The sequence below is a fragment of the Dendropsophus ebraccatus genome, chromosome 2 (assembly GCF_027789765.1).
Source record: "Dendropsophus ebraccatus isolate aDenEbr1 chromosome 2, aDenEbr1.pat, whole genome shotgun sequence".
In the NCBI taxonomy this organism is placed as follows: Eukaryota; Metazoa; Chordata; class Amphibia; order Anura; family Hylidae; genus Dendropsophus; species Dendropsophus ebraccatus.
Window position 1 is genome coordinate 16,796,679 of NC_091455.1, and position 19,046 is coordinate 16,815,724.

General features: G+C 41.9%; 1 protein-coding gene across 1 annotated transcript in view; it reads left to right on the forward strand.

The window, feature by feature from the left end:
• Positions 1-19,046, forward strand: part of ADCY8 (adenylate cyclase 8) — a 206,677-nt gene that overhangs the window by 64,008 nt on the left and 123,623 nt on the right. The window contains exons 2-4 of the mRNA XM_069959623.1: positions 3,767-3,865; positions 5,460-5,609; positions 16,674-16,804. Of these exons, the coding sequence (XP_069815724.1) occupies positions 3,767-3,865; positions 5,460-5,609; positions 16,674-16,804 (380 nt within the window). The remainder of the gene's footprint in view (positions 1-3,766; positions 3,866-5,459; positions 5,610-16,673; positions 16,805-19,046) is intronic.

A 19,046-nucleotide genomic window follows, 5' to 3' on the forward strand; every position in this document is an offset into this window, starting at 1 on the left:
GTACATATGTAACATAGCAATTAACCCTTGCAAGATACTTCAGCCTGCATTGGTTATAGGAGAAAATAGTGCCATCTTGTGACCAAAAAAGCAGTAAGCACCTTTCATCCACAGAATCCCCGAATACCCTGACAAAGATATAAACTTTAATACACACCAGTGGCACATATATATTTGTATTGCCAGCAAACTGTCCAGCCCTGGTCCTGCCCGCGAAAAGGTGAAGAATGAGAAATAGCTGTGCACCATGGTGCATCCCTGTCTTTGTGATTTATATACTTTACCATGACCTTCTAATAATCCCCCCAAAATCTGCAACTATAATCCTATTAAGGGAGTGTCTGAGGTTATACATTGTTGTTTTACAGACTTTTCTGGTCCTTTACTGCTGCTGTTTTAATGCTCATTGGATCTTAGTTGATCTCCTCCTCCTGGTCTCTTCCTGACACACAGGAAATGCCTGATCGGCCAGGTCACTGCTGTGCCCAGTGATTGGCTGATCAGGCATTTCCTGTGTAAGAAGGCAGGATCAGGAAGTGGAGATCAGCGATGTCCCGGTAAGCACCAGAACAAGATAAAAAAAAATGTTAGGATTGTTTTTTCAATTTCCACGACTTCTACCACTATGAATGAGCTGTTTACATTTTTTCTTGCTGGAGCTTTGCTTTTTTTTTTTTTTTGGTTTGTTTTTTTTCTTTAACGTTGCCTTTTAATAATTCACATGCAAATCCATTTACATGTTTAATTTAATCAGATGTGCAAACCTGTGGAGCAGAGAAAATGGGGGAGGGGGGGCACAAGCCGCAAGGAATTAGGCGAGAGAGAAAGCGCTGACGCCTGGCATTAATATTCTCAACTATATGCGGATGTGCAAGAGAAGAGAGGGCAAGAAGGGTAACAGAACAAAGGAACGTCGCTAAATGCACAGGAATGAAGGGATGTCTGAGGCCACTGAGGTCACCATTATTCTTCCTTTAGGGTGGGTTCACACTATGGAACCCGAGCAGAGAATTTCCGATGGGTTTCGTAGCTTGTACCCATTCACGGCCGCGCGCCTTTCTGTCGGTTCCATAGACACCATTCTATGGGCAGCCCGATTCCGCTATCCGCCGAAAGAATTGACATGTCAATTTTTGGTGCGGAATGTGGAATGCGCCCGTGCATAGAATGGTGTCTATGGCACAGGCAGAGAGGCGCGCGGCCGTGAACGGGTACGAGCTACGAAACCCATTGGAAATTCTCCGCTGGGGTTCCGTAGTGTGAACCCACCCATAGCGTATGTTCACACTGAGGAATAGGCGAGGAATTTCAAGCAGAATCTACGCTTAATTTTACACGTATTCCACATGAAATGCCGCCTGCAGAATTTCTGCACGGAATGTTCTGCCGCGGATCCGCTTTCCACATAAATTTTTTGGGCGGATTACGCTAGAGAAATCCCATAGGAATGATTGGGGTTTGGAATTAGAATTTCCGCTTTCCACTCGAATTCCGCCAGAGCTGAAGAAGAGGAAATTTCAAGTGAAAGCTTTCCTCTTTAATTCCTTGTCTATTCCTCAGTGTGAACATACCCTTAGAGGGGATGGCCACTACCGAACAGGACTCTATCTAGCCCAGGGATGGGGAACCTTTGGCCCTCCAGCTGTTGTAAAACTATAATTCCCATCATGCCTGGACAGCCAAAGCTTTAGCTCCCTGATCTAGCCCAATATATCCAGACATGGCTTGCTAGCAATTCCTCTATTCTCTAGACCTAGTCTAAAGAAAAAGTGGATACGGCTATAAGCTAGTAGTATATGCCAATGGAGAGCTTGTAAAAGTGCACAAGTGGGATGTCATAGTTAACCCCCTGCAGACTGTTAGGGTAACCGAGGAAATGAGGCAACAACATAACAGAGCTAGTGTTTGCAGTTTTACTAAATCAGAATTTAGTTGATTCACTGTAGGCTTGGTGGTTGCAGTAACATACAGCCTTTGGGCTAAGAGACGCAGGGTGGTTATTTGGACAAGTTGCAGCCATTTAGGTTGTTCTGACTGAGCTGTAAAGGTTATTGGGAGCAATGGTGATCATGCTTAGGACAACCCAGACAGACCCCTGATTCACAGACAAACAAGAGCGGCTAAAACAGATTTCTTGCCCACCATCCAGAGAAAGAAAGTCTTGTGCTACGGGAACCTGTATCCTCCATGTCCAACCGTATCTCATCTTGTATCCAGGCTAGAAGCGCCCAACTGTATCTCATCCTATATCCAAGCTTGAGATGCCCAACCATATCTCATCCTGTATCTAGACTAAAGGTGCCTAACTGTATCTCATCTTGTATCAAGGCTAGAGATATCCAACCGTATCTCATCTTGTATCCAGGCCAGTGCATTTTTTTTTTTTAACATGAAATCATTGATTCACAGCATCAATAATGACTTAAAGGGGTACTCCGGCAAGAAAAAAAATCTTTCAATTCAACTGGTTTCAGAAAGTTATATAGATTTGTAAATTACTTTTATTTAAAAATCTCCAGTCTTCCAGTATTACCAGCTGCTGTATGTCCTGCAGGAAGTGGTGTATTCTCTCCAGTCTGACACAGTGCTCTCTGCTGCCACCTCTGTCCATGACAGGAACCGTCCAGAGTAGGAGATTCCGATTCCGCCTTGTTGGTTGGTTTGTTTGCTTGCAGACTAAGAGAACACACGTGAGATTGATGCATACAATGGGGCTGATTTACTAATGTGTTTCCGTTTGGTGTTCCGACATATTTACTGAAAGTGTGCAACACAATTTTTCCCAAAACCAGAGAAACACGTCAGTTTTGTCCAAAAAAACACCAAGTGGGTGTGTCATGAGTATGTCCTTTAAAACCCACCATAACCAACAGATTTATTAAGCAAACTAAAAAAAAATGACACAAGCGACAGAATTAACGGCTTAAAGTGTCACTGTCGTATGTTTTTTTTTTTCCGCAGTAGTCCAGGCAATTTTAAGAAACTTTGTAATTGGGTTTATTAGCCAAATATGCCATTATCTGCATTCAAAAAGACTTTCCCCAGGTCCCCCCTCCCCCCTCCTCTCTCTCATTCACTGCTCATTATCAGGAAATCTCGACTCTTTTACATCAGTCAAGCCCTGTGTAACCTATGGGAGGGGTGGGGGGGAAGAGGAAGATTAGTCGCCAGCAGAAAGCAGAGAACAAAGGATTACACTGCGGGAGCTGTATGAAAGCCGGTATTCAGAGGTCAGAGAGGTCAGTGCTGACTTCAGAGGAGATAGCCCGGTGATGTAGCTGTAAATTAACTGTTTGTTGTCCTGTTTTGGGGCCTCATCTTTTCTCCATAAAAGAACAATGAAGATGGGGGGAGAGCTTCAAACTGCTTTTTCATAATAAAAATGCATAAAAACCCAATTACAAAGTTTCTTAAAATCGCCTGTACTATTGATTTCTGCAAAAAAATTTTAAACAACAGTGACACTTTAAGACTATTTTCACACACTGTATAAACAATGGCCGCATTGACATGTTCACCCGGCTGATACTGTAGCAACGTCCAAAAAAACATAATTTTCTTTCATATTGCCATTGAAATCAGTGCAATGTACGCCCGTTAGAGAAAAGGAAAATCCACGTCACATCCTCAGCGATTTCCTAAGATTTCAGCTTCCCTGTGCAGACAGGACATGTATACATAGTAAGTGGCCTGCGGCCGTTCTGTGATGCTCGGACGCTTTCTCGAAGCCTTGAGATGAGTGTTGAGGATTTTTCTTTTCTTTTAGACTTATATTATACAAGTGAATCTCCATCTGGAAAAATGGAATCATCTAGATTCCATCCCTGGAGGGGAAACTAGCAATAATGGGGAAAAAAGGAGATACGTAAGTACGATTAGAAGAGTGAGGCCTCCTGGTAAAACTGTATTATTATTCCATTATTATAACAGTGAAAATAATCATAATGTAGGAGGGAGCTCCGTAGGATGGGATTCTTGAGAAAATAGCAGTTTATTTTTAAAAATGTTCTTGGCTTTTTTGTATGTTTTTAATGGCATCTTTGTGTTTGTGTAAAGCACTCTAGAATTTATTTTTTGCCATATAATGCACACTCACCGTCACCTGTCCTACAGTGCCATCTGTTTCATCCCAGCTTTGCTGCATCCATAGCTTTCATTACTGTAGCTGGGACATGTGACCAGCACTTAGGGCTCTATTCCACCGGACGATTATCGTTCAGATTATTGTTAAATCGTTTGAATCTAAACAATAATCGTTCGGTCGGTGCCAGCGTGGGAGAGAGGGGGGTAAGTGTGGGGTATTTTTTCCACTCACACCCTTCCTGGGCATTCTGAAAAAAGGTAAACTGGCTGGACAACACCTTTAAGGCTATGTTCACACAACGTATGAGACCTGCTGTTCCGTGACCCCGGCCGGAGCCGCTCGCTTCACTGTGTGAACTGACAGGGTTTCCTACGGCCGCAATTCAATGAATTGCAGCCGCAGAAAACTGACTTGTCAGTTATTTGCGGGGCCGCACAGGATCCCGGCCGAAGCGTATACGATCGGCAACAACGGGCATAGTTTTACGTAGTGTGAACATAGCATTAGGCTATGTTCACACTACGTAAAATAACGGCCGTTGTTTTGTGGCGCGGACAGCGGACGTTATTTTAGGTAGTGTGATCATAGCCTAAGGCTGTATTCATTTTTTTATTCCTCCTCTTCCTCTAATTGATATTCGCCCCATGTTTGGCTCTAATGCAATATAAACAGAAGATTACTGTATGGGATGAGGTAGAGATTAGATATATAGTACAGTGGTACCTTGGTTTAAGAGTAACTTGGTTTAAGAGCGTTTTGGTTTAAGAGCTCACAGTTTTTCAAAATTGTGACTTGGTGTAAGAGCTCCCTGTACTGGGTAGGAGGGGGAGTGGAGGAGGGGCATGGTCTGCACAGGGGGGTCTACAGCTCTGTACTCTGACCCAGGAAGTCTCCCTCACCTTCCAAATCATGGCAGATCCTCTTCAGGCTGGGGCTTACATCAGAGGACAGGACTGTGGAAGTAATCTTTACATAGCTGTAACCCCTCTCTTCCCGGACAGAGAGTGCTGCTATACTGTGCCCACATCTGTCCTGCTCATTCCTCCATGCTCCCTGCAGTCTCTGGTTGCCCTTGTGTTTCCCATCCTCTCCATTACTGTACAGTAACTTATAATATCACAGATTCTGCTGTTTCTGAATGTTTGTTTCATTTGTTTTACATGTTATTCATAATAATAAATCATTATTTTTGGGGTGTGGAACCAATTGTCTGCATTTCTATGATTTCTTATGGGAAAATTTGCTTTGGTTTAAGAGTGGTTTTGGATTACAAGCGCGGCCCCGAAACAAATTATGCTCGTAATCCAAGGCACCACTGTACGTGGTGAAATCTGTAAAACTTTTTTTTTTAATTCCTATGTTTCTTCTTTTTCAGATTGTGGCACAAGCTGTGTTATTTATGTGTATGAACACTGCAGGAATCTTCATTAGCTACTTGTCAGATCGGGCTCAGCGACAAGCCTTCCTGGAAACTAGAAGATGCGTAGAAGCCAGGCTGAGACTAGAGACTGAAAACCAGAGACAGGTATTTGCCTCGGCTACATTCAAAGCCTCCTTCTTACTGATGGATACTGAGATAAGACGGGAAATCCAGCCTGTATAGAGGTGTTTTATCACAGCTTCCGTGCTGATACAGAGATGTAGATAGAAACAATTGTTCTACAGTGAAAAATATATTTTACAACCTACAGTGTATTGTAAGGGTGGTATTACACGAAGCGATTTTTTTCAATTAACGATTAACGATAAACGATCTCCAACGATCGCAATAGCGGTTGCCTAATAATCGTTGGTTTTACTACACGGAAAGATTATCGGTTGAATTGGAGCAACAAAGTTCAAGAACACTCCCCTTTCAATTTGCGAATGAACAGGGAACGGCTAACGACATCTTATTCAAACGAACGATGTGCGAACGATGTGTAAAAGACAAACGATAAAAATAGATCCAAAACCTATTAAACGACCAACGACCAATCGTTCGTCGTTTAATCGTTGTCTACTATTACACTTAAAGATAATCGTTCAAATACGACCGATTGAACGATTATTCGAACGATAATCGCTTCGTTTAATACCACCCTAAATGTGCTCACAAAAAGAATAGTCGTACAAGTAAAAGACAATTCCGTTCAGAATTGATTCATAGACAAAGTTATGACTCCAAGTTATATTATAATAAGAATAATGTGCCTCTAATTTCCTATTTACAGGAATACAACTGCTATAATATTACTCCTATATACAAGAATATAACTACTATAATACTGCTCCTATATACAAGAATATTACTACTATAATACTGCTCCTATATACAGGGATATAACTACTATAATACTGCTCCTATATACAAGAATATAACTACTATAATACTGCCTCCTATATACAAGAATATAACTACTATAATACTGCTCCTATATACAAGAATATAACTACTATAATACTGCTCCTATATAGAGGAATATAACTACTATAATACTGTCTTCTATATACAAGAATATAACTACTATAATACTGCTCCTATATAGAGGAATATAACTACTATAATACTGCTCCCATATACAGGAATATAACTACTATAATACTGCCTCCTATATACAAGAATATAACTACTATAATACTGCTCCTATATACAAGAATATAACTACTATAATACTGCTCTCTATATACAAGAATATAACTACTATAATACTGCTCCTATATACAAGAATATAACTACTATAATACTGCTCCTATATACAAGAATATAACTACTATAATACTGCTCCTATATACAAGAATATAACTACTATAATAATACTGCCCCCTATATACAAGAATATAACTACTATAATACTGCTCCTATATACAGGAATATACTACTATAATACTGCTCCTATATACAAGAATATAACTACTATAATGGCATAAGCGAGGAGATGCAAGAAAACCGAAGCACTCACCGGGTTGCAGTAGTCTTCAACAGTTTATTACATAGATCATCACAGGGAGGGGAGATGGTGGAATAGGTGCGGGAGCGTCTCTGCAGAGACGCTCCCGCACCTATTCCACCATCTCCCCTCCCTGTGATGATCTATGTAATAAACTGTTGAAGACTACTGCAACCCGGTGAGTGCTTCGGTTTTCTTGCATCTCCTCGCTTATGCCATTTTACTACTGTGCTTTCTGCCGTTGCACCCCGGATCTAGTCCGACACACTGACAGTGTACGTCTATCCATTGACGCCTCACCTGCATTCATTAACCCTATACACCGATAGTGCGGGCTCTATTTTCTCGTGTTTGTTCCATATAACTACTATAATACTGCTCCTATATACAAGAATATAACTACTATAATACTGCTCCTATATACAAGAATATAACTACTATAATACTGCTCCTATATACAAGAATATAACTACTATAATACTGCTCCCTATATACAAGAATATAACTACTATAATACTGCTCCTATATACAAGAATATAACTACTATAATACTGCTCCTATATACAAGATTATAACTACTATAATACTGCTCCCTATATACAAGAATATAACTACTATAATACTGCTCCTATATACAAGAATATAACTACTATAATACTGCTCCTATATACAAGAATATAACTACTATAATACTGCTCCTATATACAAGATTATAACTACTATAATACTGCTCCCTATATACAAGAATATAACTACTATAATACTGCTCCTATATACAAGATTATAACTACTATAATACTGCTCCCTATATACAAGAATATAACTACTATAATACTGCTCCTATATACAGGAATATAACTACTATAATACTGCCCCTATATACAGGAATTTAACTACTATAATACTGCCTACTTTTGACATAAAACCAATAGATAAACCATTGGACGTGTATATTGTACATATTATACATGTTTAGTCTTCCTCTTTAGCCTCTTGGATGTGCGGCCGTCATGTGACTTCTGTATGTCAGGGTATGTGACGCCATGGTAACGACACTTACTTGCTGGGTCTATGTAATACAGTTTCCCTTTTGCCTCTGCTTTGTAAATACAATACATTTTGTTGGCTTCTGAGAACTGCCATGCCAACAAGAGAGTGTTGTGTGCCCCAGTAAGCCCCATCCAGATTACAGGTGTTTCTATGGAGACCGGTCTCCCGGGATTGCCATGGTGATGGCATTTATAGAACGCACAGAGGAATGCAGCCAAAATAAAACTGGATGATAGGAGAGTGTCCATTTCAATCACATTTTCCCAGGAGTTGTGTGCGCAGCCATGGGTGCCATCCGTGGAAGTGACTGGTGGAGCGCCGGGTGCGGGTGCCCATCTCCGGAGCATCTGTCATCTCACATAGTGTCTGATAGAGATGTCGGGTGTTGTGATGTGCCATAAAGTAAAGGTGACCTTCGCAGCAGCTCACAGACACGATCAGTGGTGTCTGCAACGTCCTGACTAATAACATATAGGAATGATTTTGCATTATTCCACTAGTTTATATCAAAGTAAATGGTCATCATAGGGGGATGGGAAGGGGGAGTCTTCCACTAGAAACCCCTTAATTTAGTCAGGGAAAAGAGTCACATTAGCTCTTGCAGGTATAAAGCTATTTAATTACTGCCTGTACTTAGTATCTTAAGGGGAACTCTGGCCGAAACTTAAAATTCCCTGGCGAGCAGGGGGTGGGAGGGACATATTCAACAATTATATTTACCTGTAAGGGCTCCACCATTAGAGATTGATGGACTACCTTGTGAAACTTGTGGATAGGCCATCAATCTTATAAACCCACAACATCCCTTTAGGGTGCGTTCACACTGTATATCTGTCTATCTATTATCTATCTATCTATCTATTTATCTATTGTCTATCTATCTATCTATCTATCTATCTATCTATCTCCTGTCTGTCTGTCTATCTACCTATCTAGATTAGTGAAAAAGAGAGAGAAATGAAACAACAGTGTTTCCTTTCCCCTATACCACCTAGGAGAGGCTGTTGTTTCCCCACCCCTTGGTCAGGTGATCACTGTGTGATGTCAGTAGTGGGTGGGTCTACAGATGAGGCTTTACAGCTTGTCTTGCAACAGAAGAGATACATATCATGTGACCTCTGTCTCAGAAGGGAGGGGGAGGACAGAGGAGTGGAGACAGAGTGGACCAGGAAGTGAGGATGTTCAGCAGCTTCAGGGTGTGAGGCAGGATGTGCTGCAGACGAACAGTCAATTCATGTAACAGAAACCTATAACACACAAGCATAGATTATGGAGGGGGATTGGACAGGGTTAAAGCTTTCTTATACAGAGTTCCCCTTTAACTCAGAAATCTGTTAGCAATGTTACCAGAACCAAGCGTTGAAAGGGAACCTGTCAATGGAGACAAATATTTTTGCAGATACGGCAGTGATAGCGTAGTACTGAGATCAGGGCATGAGAAAGGAGAGAGAAAGGGTTTAAAGGGGTTATCCAGCGCTACAAAAATATGGCCACTTTTTTCAGAGACAGCACCGCTCTTGTCTCCAGTTCAGGTGTGATTTGCAATTAAGCTCCATTCACTTCAATGGAACTGGGCAGCAAAACCCGAGACAAGAGCGGGGCTGTTGTTTTTGTGGCCATGTTTTTGTAGCACTGGATAACCCCTTTAGGGTACGTTCACACTTACTGGATCCTCAGCAGATTTCATTTAAATAATTGAACACAGCATCAAATCTGCACCATCAAATCTGCTGCAGATCTGCTGCGGATCCTGTAGGTGTGAACGCACCCTTAAGACTGAACTTGGAATACCACATATAAGCAAAGTACATTGGATATAGACACAGTCCATACTGTTTTTCATTCTGTGAAAATTCTTGTGAAAATTCCAAAAATTTTAATTGAAGGTTCTTGACTTCTTCACATTTTTGTGTGAACTCATCCCGGCGCTCTTAGCGACTATTATTCGGCAGTAAATAGGAGGTAATGAATCACACGTTTAGGATAATGTCACTATATCGCCCTTTAATGGTCTCCTGCTGCAATGTGAACCCGGGATTTTTATGGTCATCAGAGGAGCCTATTATCCCGCCATCTCTGTGCACCGCAATGACTCCATTCCCATTGCAAGGTATTAATGGGAACGCTACAGACTTTAGTAATTTACTGCTGGAACATCAAGGGTCATGCGTTTCCCTCACAGGAAACATAAAGAAGATCATTCCAACGCCTTTAATTGAATGGCTGAGTGACGAAGAGCTGGAGAGCACAAAAGCTTTACGAGGAGAAGTCATTCCCGGCCTTTATGTTGTTTCATGACACGGCCAGAAAAAAAAATCCATTGATTGGAGTGATTTGAGTAAGAATAATTAATGTGTAATACCTAAGCCCCCCTGTGGTGGCGCTGCTGAGAAATTAAAAACTTACTACCCAGATTGTAGCTGATCGCCAGGAGGTCTCAGCAGGAGGACACTATGAGGAAGATTTATCAAACTGGTGTAAAGTAAAATTGTCTCAGTCGCCCCTAGCAACCAATCAGATTCCACCTTTCATTTGTCAAAGAATATGTGAGGAATGAAAGTTGGAATCTGATTGGTTGTTAGGGGTAACGGAGCCAGTTTCACTTTACACCATGTTTGATATATCTCCTCCTATGTCATTTGTCTCATTGTCACTGAGTCTTTGAACGGGTAGGGATTGTCTGAAGTGAAGACCCCTGTAGTGTATCCGAAGCAAACACACATGTCATCAGTGGTGTCTGGATGCTAGAACGAGTTTTGAGAGGTGCACCTTAAAGGGGGAAAAAAAATTAAAATAAACTGGTGTCAGAAAGTTATAAAGATTTAGGCCATATTCACACAACGTATATTTTCTTAAAAGTACGGCCGTTGTTGCAGTCGGAAACAACGGCTGTACTTTTTACGAAAATATATGTTGCTTTGCCTTCTATGGAATCCCGGCCGAAGCATATATACATAGTATACGCTCCGGCTGGGATCTCTCGCGGCGCCGTAGAAAACTGACAGGTCAGTTTTCTGGGGCCGCTATTTCAGTGAATAGCGGCCGCAGAAAACCCTGTCAGTGCACACTATGGCCGGAGCCGCTCGCTCCATAGTGTGCAGTGGGGAGGTCTGATGTGGGCGCGCATCTGAGGCCTGACCCCTAATAAAAAGAAAGGAAAATAAACTGTACAAAAGTTTTAAAGGAGAAGTCTGGGGGGGGGGGGGGTAACATAATAAAGAACGCATACTTACAACTCCCCGTGCCCATGCTGCACCGCGTCCCGCTCCAGGGGCACCCATCGGCATTCTCCAGCTCCTATACATTACGACCCAGTTGATGGATGCCCCGCTCAGCCAGTCAGTGACTGGGGCGGGAAGACCATTGCAGTCACTGATTGGCTGATGGGGCATCCATCAACCGGGTCAGGCATTTTCCCCCGAGTCGTGACATCATCATAACATTCTTCTTAGGCTGAGTTCACACAACGTTTTTTTTTATCAGTTTTTTGCAAAAAATGGAAAAAAACGGATGCATGTGTGTGCATCGTTTTTCTATTGAATTCCATTATATAAAAGATGGATCAAAACGGATGTTTTTTTTTAACGGACACAAAAATGAGGTTGACTACATTTTTGTGTACGTAAAAAAAAAACGGATCCGTTTAGATCTTTTTTTTTTAATAATGGAATTCAATGGAAAAAAACTAATCAAAACGGATGCACACACATGCATCCGTTTTTTCCAAAAAACGGATTGCAAAAACATAGTGTGAACCCAGCCTTACACGGCAATGCGAGAACAAGGGGAGAGGTAAGTAGTTGTTGCTTGTTATGTTCCCCCCCTGCCAGTTGTTAAAATTAAAAAATAAACGCCGGACCTCTCCTTTAATCTGGTACACATCATTGCTCAGCATAAACAGCCGACCATCTCTGCGCCATTATTTCTCATTGTTAGAAGTGGGGAACAAAAAAAGAAGCCGATACTTAAAAGAACAAAACAATAAAATACATTGTGTTTCATGGTAATGCTCCTCCAGGGGCTTTTACCGCGGCACCAAATGTTCTCAGCGGTTCTACTTAACAGTAAGGAAATAGGCAGAAAATGTCAAAAATACTAAAAAATGACAATCACCGGTTGTTGTCTGAATTGGACAATAAGCCAAAAAGGGCCAATTCGTTTCAGCGTGAAGGGCTTGGGAATGGCTTCATAAGCTGACGTGAGTGCACTCCAAGTTAGTGCGGCATACAGTCAGTGTGATGGAAATATTACCCTCATTATAGGGAGAATAACCAAGGACAAGTTAGTATTAGGTAGCCGGTCAGGAGGCTGCAGAGAAAGCTGTCATAATTTTGTAGTGGTGTTTCCTATACAACAGGGGTAGGGAACCTTGGCTTTCTAGCTGTTGCAAAACTACAACTCCCATCATGTCTGGACAGCCAAAGCTAAAGCTTTGGCTGTCCAGGCATGATGGGAGTTGTAGTTTTGCAACAGCTGGAGGGCCAAGGTTCCCCAAACCTGTTGTATAGGAAACACCACTACAAAATTATGACAGCTTTCTCTGTCATAATTTGTATCTGTGATGACTGCCCCGACAGTGAGCAGGGACAGACGGACGGTCACAGGTTAGCTGGATAACCGTGACGCCACTTCTGTGTTGTTTGGACGAGGTATAGTTCTGCCTGGTGGTGGTTTGTCGTGACAGTGCCAGTTGGGCACACAGGTATGATGGCACACCTTCTTTTATTTTAGTGGGTGGACTATACCTTGTTCCCCTGTGTACAGTGTCCTGCCGGGTTGTTGCGGGGTCCCTTGGGTACTTATCACGGTGTTCTTTAGTGGAATAGTGACCCACTCGGACTATTGGTACTGCCATCCACAGAAAGGGGAGATGACCCAAGGAGTGTGTGTGTGCTGTGTCGGTGCTTGACAAAGAATCACAGAGTCTCTTTAGCATAAATAGAATCTGGTTTACTATGAAGATACCTGAGGTAGGCAGCAGAAAATACAGCTTTGCCTTGATACAACTTTACACTTGATAAGATACTTAATACTTTATAATCCAGATCTGTACTGAGAGTAGAGGGAGTGATACAGCTGTGCAGACTGAGTTGCATAATGAGAGGGAGAAGAGAGGGTCAGAAGAGTAGAGAGGAGAATGTCGAGAGAGTCCCAACCCAAGTAATACTGTGCTCTGTCGGAACTTAGGAGGTAGAAATAGAAGAATACTTGAGAGTAGAGTGAATACTTGCGCCTGCGTTTTGACTCTTTGGTCTTTGCACCACCTATTGGCCACCAGTGTCAGGTGACCTGTCCTAGAGGGTGACACAAGCCCCAGAACTTGTTACCTGGGATGAGCAGAGTAGTCAAAGTTCTCTTATAACACCCGCGCTGTGAGAGTGTCTTCTAGCTTCTAGCAATTTTGCTCTATCCAGATGAGTTCCTTTACTTTTTATGGATGATGTCCTGCACTGTGTTTCCTCTGGTCCACGGCGTGGGTTGGGATGATGCCTGACTTGTTCTCTCTAGTGGAAGCTTAGCACTGCATAGTGTTGAGGGGAGGAACTTGAGAGAAAACTGTGTCTAGCTACATGTGTTGTCAGTCTAGACCACAACTAAGGGTACTATTACACGGAACGATAATCGGCCCCATTCGGCCGGTTATCGCTCCATGTAATAAATACAACGATCAGCCGATGACAACGATCATCGGCTAATCGTTGATATAGGTTTGGACCTATTTTAGTCAGGCGCCGACTGTGCATCGCTACGTGTAATAGTGGTGCACGGCCGGGGACTGACGATATACATTACCTATCCACGTTCCAGGGCTGGTCCTGTGGTCTTCTTCTCCCCGGGTCCTGCGCGCTCTAGCTTTGTGGCCTGTCAGGTGACAGGCCGCCTGGCCAATCACAGGCCGCAGCAGCGGTCCCGGCCTGTGATTGGCTGAGCAACCTGTCAGCTGACAGGCCACTCTGAAGTTAGAACGCGTGGGACCCGTGGAGAAGCAGACCGCGGCAGCAGCCCTGGAACGTGGATAGGTAATGTATATAGTTAAGCAAGGGCTGCAAGGACATCGGTAACGATGTCCCTGCAGCCCTTGATTAACGATTATCGGGCCGTGTAATAGGTCCAGTAAACGAGCGCTGATCTAGCAGATCAATGCTCGTTTACAGGTATTATCAGGCCCCCATCGGCCCGTGTAATACCACCCTTAGACTGGGGACCTGGCAGGAGCCAGAGCCAAACTTGACTGCTGCAGGGAGTGTTCTAGCCTGCGTCCTTCCCCTACAGAATCCAAAGGCGAAAACCCCTACACTTCCTCTACCCATGTTACTTTCTTCTTACAGTGCATGTAAGGTGTGCTGTGAGGGGGTGAGGAGTGCGTATGTGAAAGTAAAGAGAGAGATGATAGGTGCGAAGAAGAAAGAAGTCTTATTGGCGTACAGACCCATGTGGTACATAAACAAACAATAACCCTTTGGTTCCTACAGCTGTGCAATATCTGGATATACATAGTGATAACAACTACATAACAACAACAACGACTCTTAAAAGTACAGGCTCTTACGAAGGGTGTAACCAATAGCAACACCCGTGGTGGGACACCACATATCCATCTGGATATTTGCTGTTTTGTTATGTATGTAGTATACAGTAGTGCCTTGGATTATGAGTATAATTCATTCTGGGACAGTGCTTGTAATCCAAATCCACTCTCAAACCAAAGCAAAATTTCCCATAAGAAATGATGATTTTTTTTATTCTGAATAACAGGGAAAATCAAATAAAACAAACATTTAGAAACAGCAGAATATGTGATATTATAAGTTACTGTACAGTATAGCAGCATGTGGTATATAATGTATAGTAACTGTATAACCCTGATAACACAGCAGCTGGATACGTGATATTATAAGTTACTGTACAGTATAGCAATCAGCATGTGGTATATAATGTATAGTAACTGTATAACCTTGATAACACAGCTGCTGGATATGTGATATATAAGTTACTGTACAGTATAGCAGCATGTGGTGTATAATGTATAGTAACTGTATAACCCTGCTAACGCAGCAGCTGGATATGTGATATATAAGTTACTGTACAGTATAGCAATCAGCATGTGGTATATAATGTATAGTAACTGTATAACCCTGATAACACAGCAGCTGGATATGTGATATATAAGTTACTGTACAGTATATAGCAGCATGTGGAGTATAATGTATAGTAACTGTATAACCCTGATAACACAGCAGCTGGATATGTGATATATAAGTTACTGTACAGTATAGCAGCATGTGGTGTATAATGTATAGTAACTGTATAACCCTGCTAACGCAGCAGCTGGATACGTGATATTATAAGTTACTGTACAGTATAGCAGCATGTGGTATATAATGTAAAGTAACTGTATAACCCTGATAACACAGCAGCTGGATATGTGATATATAAGTTACTGTACATTATAGCAGCATGTGGTATATAATGTATAGTAACTGTATAACCCTGATAACACAGCAGCTGGATATGTGATATATAAGTTACTGTACAGTATATAGCAGCATGTGGAGTATAATGTATAGTAACTGTATAACCCTGATAACACAGCAGCTGGATATGTGATATATAAGTTACTGTACAGTATATAGCAGCATGTGGAGTATAATGTATAGTAACTGTATAACCCTGATAACACAGCAGCTGGATATGTGATATATAAGTTACTGTACAGTATAGCAGCATGTGGTGTATAATGTATAGTAACTGTATAACCCTGATAACACAGCAGCTGGATATGTGATATATAAGTTACTGTACAGTATAGCAATCAGCATGTGGTGTATAATGTATAGTGATGAGCAAATAGTGAAATATTTGAATATTCGATCCCATTAAAGTCTATGGTAACAAGTATTCGATTATTGAAAAACATCTATTCGACCACTTGGAGGTAAAAAAAAACAGAAGCTGGGGGATTTGAACGCATATCGAATATTTTTCGTATATTCGGCGAACTATTTGATAATATTCGATAGATCAAATACCTTACTATTCGATTGAATATCTATTCGATCGAACAGTATTCGCTCATCACTAATAATGTATAGTAACTGCATAAGAATAAAAATGAGAATCACAGAGCTCTGCAGGAGGACAGTGACAGAAACTTTTCTATACAGCATTGTGAAGGAATGAACAGGACAGATGTGAGCACAGTATAGCAGCACTCTCTGTCCGAGGTTACAGCTATGAAGAGATTACCTCCACAGTCCTGTCCCCTGATGCAAGCCCCAGCCTGAAGTGGATCTGCTATGATTTGGAAGGTGAGGGAGACTTCCTGGGTCAGAGCACAGGGCTGTAGACCCCGCTATGCAGACCATGCCCCTCCCCCACTCTGCCTCCCACCCAGTACAGGGAGCTCTTACACCAAAGCAATGCTCTTACACCAAGTCACAAATTTAAAAAAAAACTGTGAGCTCTTCTTGCAAAATGCTCTTAATCCAATTTAATCTTAAACCAAGGTACCACTGTATATGTGTATAAATGTATGAGAAGGATAATAGGGGGTCTACCAAGGCAGACGATTAATGGGGTCTGACGGTACTCGTGCTTGTGTTTTGCAGGAAAGGCTTGTCCTGTCTGTATTACCTCGATTTGTTGTACTTGAAATGATCAACGACATGACCAATGTAGAAGACGAGCATCTGCAGCATCAGTTTCACAAGATTTATATCCATCGCTATGAAAATGTCAGGTAAGAGGAGACATGTTGGATTTGTAAGGACACTACAACCACTTGTTCTATGACCACAAGTTACAGCATTGTGTACATCCATTTAAAGGGGTTATCCAGGATTAGAAAAAAAAGCACAGTTTGGCATCTCAGCTGTTGAAAAGGGGAAAAAAACTCTCAAAAAGTTGTATAAATTTGTAATTTACTTCGGTTTCAAGATCTCAAGTCTTCCAGTACTTATCAGCTGCTGTGTGTCCTGCAGGAAGAGGTGTATCCTTTCCAGTCTGACACAGTGCTCTCTGCTACCAATTCTGTCCATGCCAGGAAGTGTCCAGAGCAGGAGAGGTTTTCTATAGGGATTTGCTACTGCTCTGGACAGTTCCTGACATGGACAGAGGTGGCAGCAGAGAGCACTGTGTCAGACTGGAGAGAATACACCACTTCCTGCAGGACATAAAGCAACTGATAAGTACTGGAAGACTGGAGATTTTCTGTCCTAATGGGAGTTTTTTGATCTATCTGAGGCCCCTGGCCTCTGTTAAAAAGAAAAAAAAAAGAAACTGTACAAAACGCATACTTACCGCTGCCTGTGCCCACGCTGCACCGCGTCCTACTCCTGGGGCACCCGTCGACATTCTCCAGCTTTCAGCTCTCAGCTATGGGGATTTATTACTGCTCTGGGCATTTCCTGACATGGACAGAGGTGGCAGCAGAGAGCACTGGGCCAGACTGGAGAGAATACACCACTTCCTGCAGGACATACAGCAGCTGATAAGTACTGGAAGACTGGAGATTTTTAAACAGAAGCAAATTTCAAATCTATGTAACTTTCTGACACCATTTGTTTAGAAAGAAAATAATATTTTACCGGAATACCCCTTTAATACCCGATAACCTCCATGCTGTAAATAGATTCTGACTGTGGGATCACCCACTAAAACAATGCGACCCATTCACCCTACTATGATAACACACTGAGCTGTGCTGGAGAACAGCCTGGGCTCTGCTCCCTCTGTCACTATGGCGGATGCCTGAGCTTTAGCAGGATTGCGGCCTCCTTGTAGGATGTATAGGGGCGGATTGCTTTCACCCTGTAAAGCTGTATTATCAGTATTATATACGTTGCGGATAATCTTCTTGATTTTGCCGTTAAATCCGCTCCTTTTGAAAACAGACTATTTTTATGTCCTCCTGGCTGCTGCCGAAACAGATGGGGATGGAGAAGGATTGTGTCTTTCTCTCCTTACAGTTATTGGAAAGAAACATGAAATAACAAGTCTATTTTTAAATATTAATGCCGTCGATTTCATTAACTCTTCGGGACGAGGCGCAATTTATGTTACCAATTACCTTGGCTCACGAGGGCTCATTCTACCGCCAGGCCTCATACAGTCTTGTGTTCCGCCATAAAACAGAGATAATCTGCCCTGCAACCACAGATTCTACACAAGGAAACCCCTCAGGGCCATGACTTTAAAGGGATTGTTCCATTTTTTTTTTTTTTATTGATGCCTTATCCTTCCACAGGATAGACAATGCACGTCCGACAGCTGGAACCTGCCCCAATGCAGTGCAGATAGAGAGCATAGCCAGAAGCAGACAGCTCCAGACATTGTATGTGGACTAGCGGGGTACTGCATCTCAGCTCCATTTAGCAGGGGTTCTCCGGCAAATAATAGAGATAGATAGATAGATAGATAGATAGATAGATAGATAGATAGATAATTAGATGATGGATGAATGGATGGATAGATATATAGGAGATAGATAGATAGATAGATAGATAGATAGATAGATAGATTAGAGAGATAGATAGATAGATAGATAGGAGATAGATAGGAGATAGATAGATAGATAGATAGATAGATAGATAGATAGATAGATAGGAGATAGATAGATAGATAGATAGATAGATAGATAGATAGATAGATAGATAGATAGATAGGAGAAAGATAGATAGGAGAAAGATAGATAGATAATTACTTAATTATAAGTACTTATCAGTTGCTGTAAGTCCTGCAGAAAGTGGTGTATTCTCTCCAGTCTGACACAGTGCTCTCTGCTGCCACCTCTGTCCATGTCAGGAACTGTCCAGAGCAGCAGCAAATCTTGTACTGTTTAAAATTGTACAATTGTTCTTAATTGAATAACTTTTTAAAAACCCAATAAATATATTGAAACAAAAAACGTCATGTGTTCTGGACAGTTCCTGACATGGACAGAGGTGGCAGCAGAGAGCACTGTGATGGAAAGAATACACCAC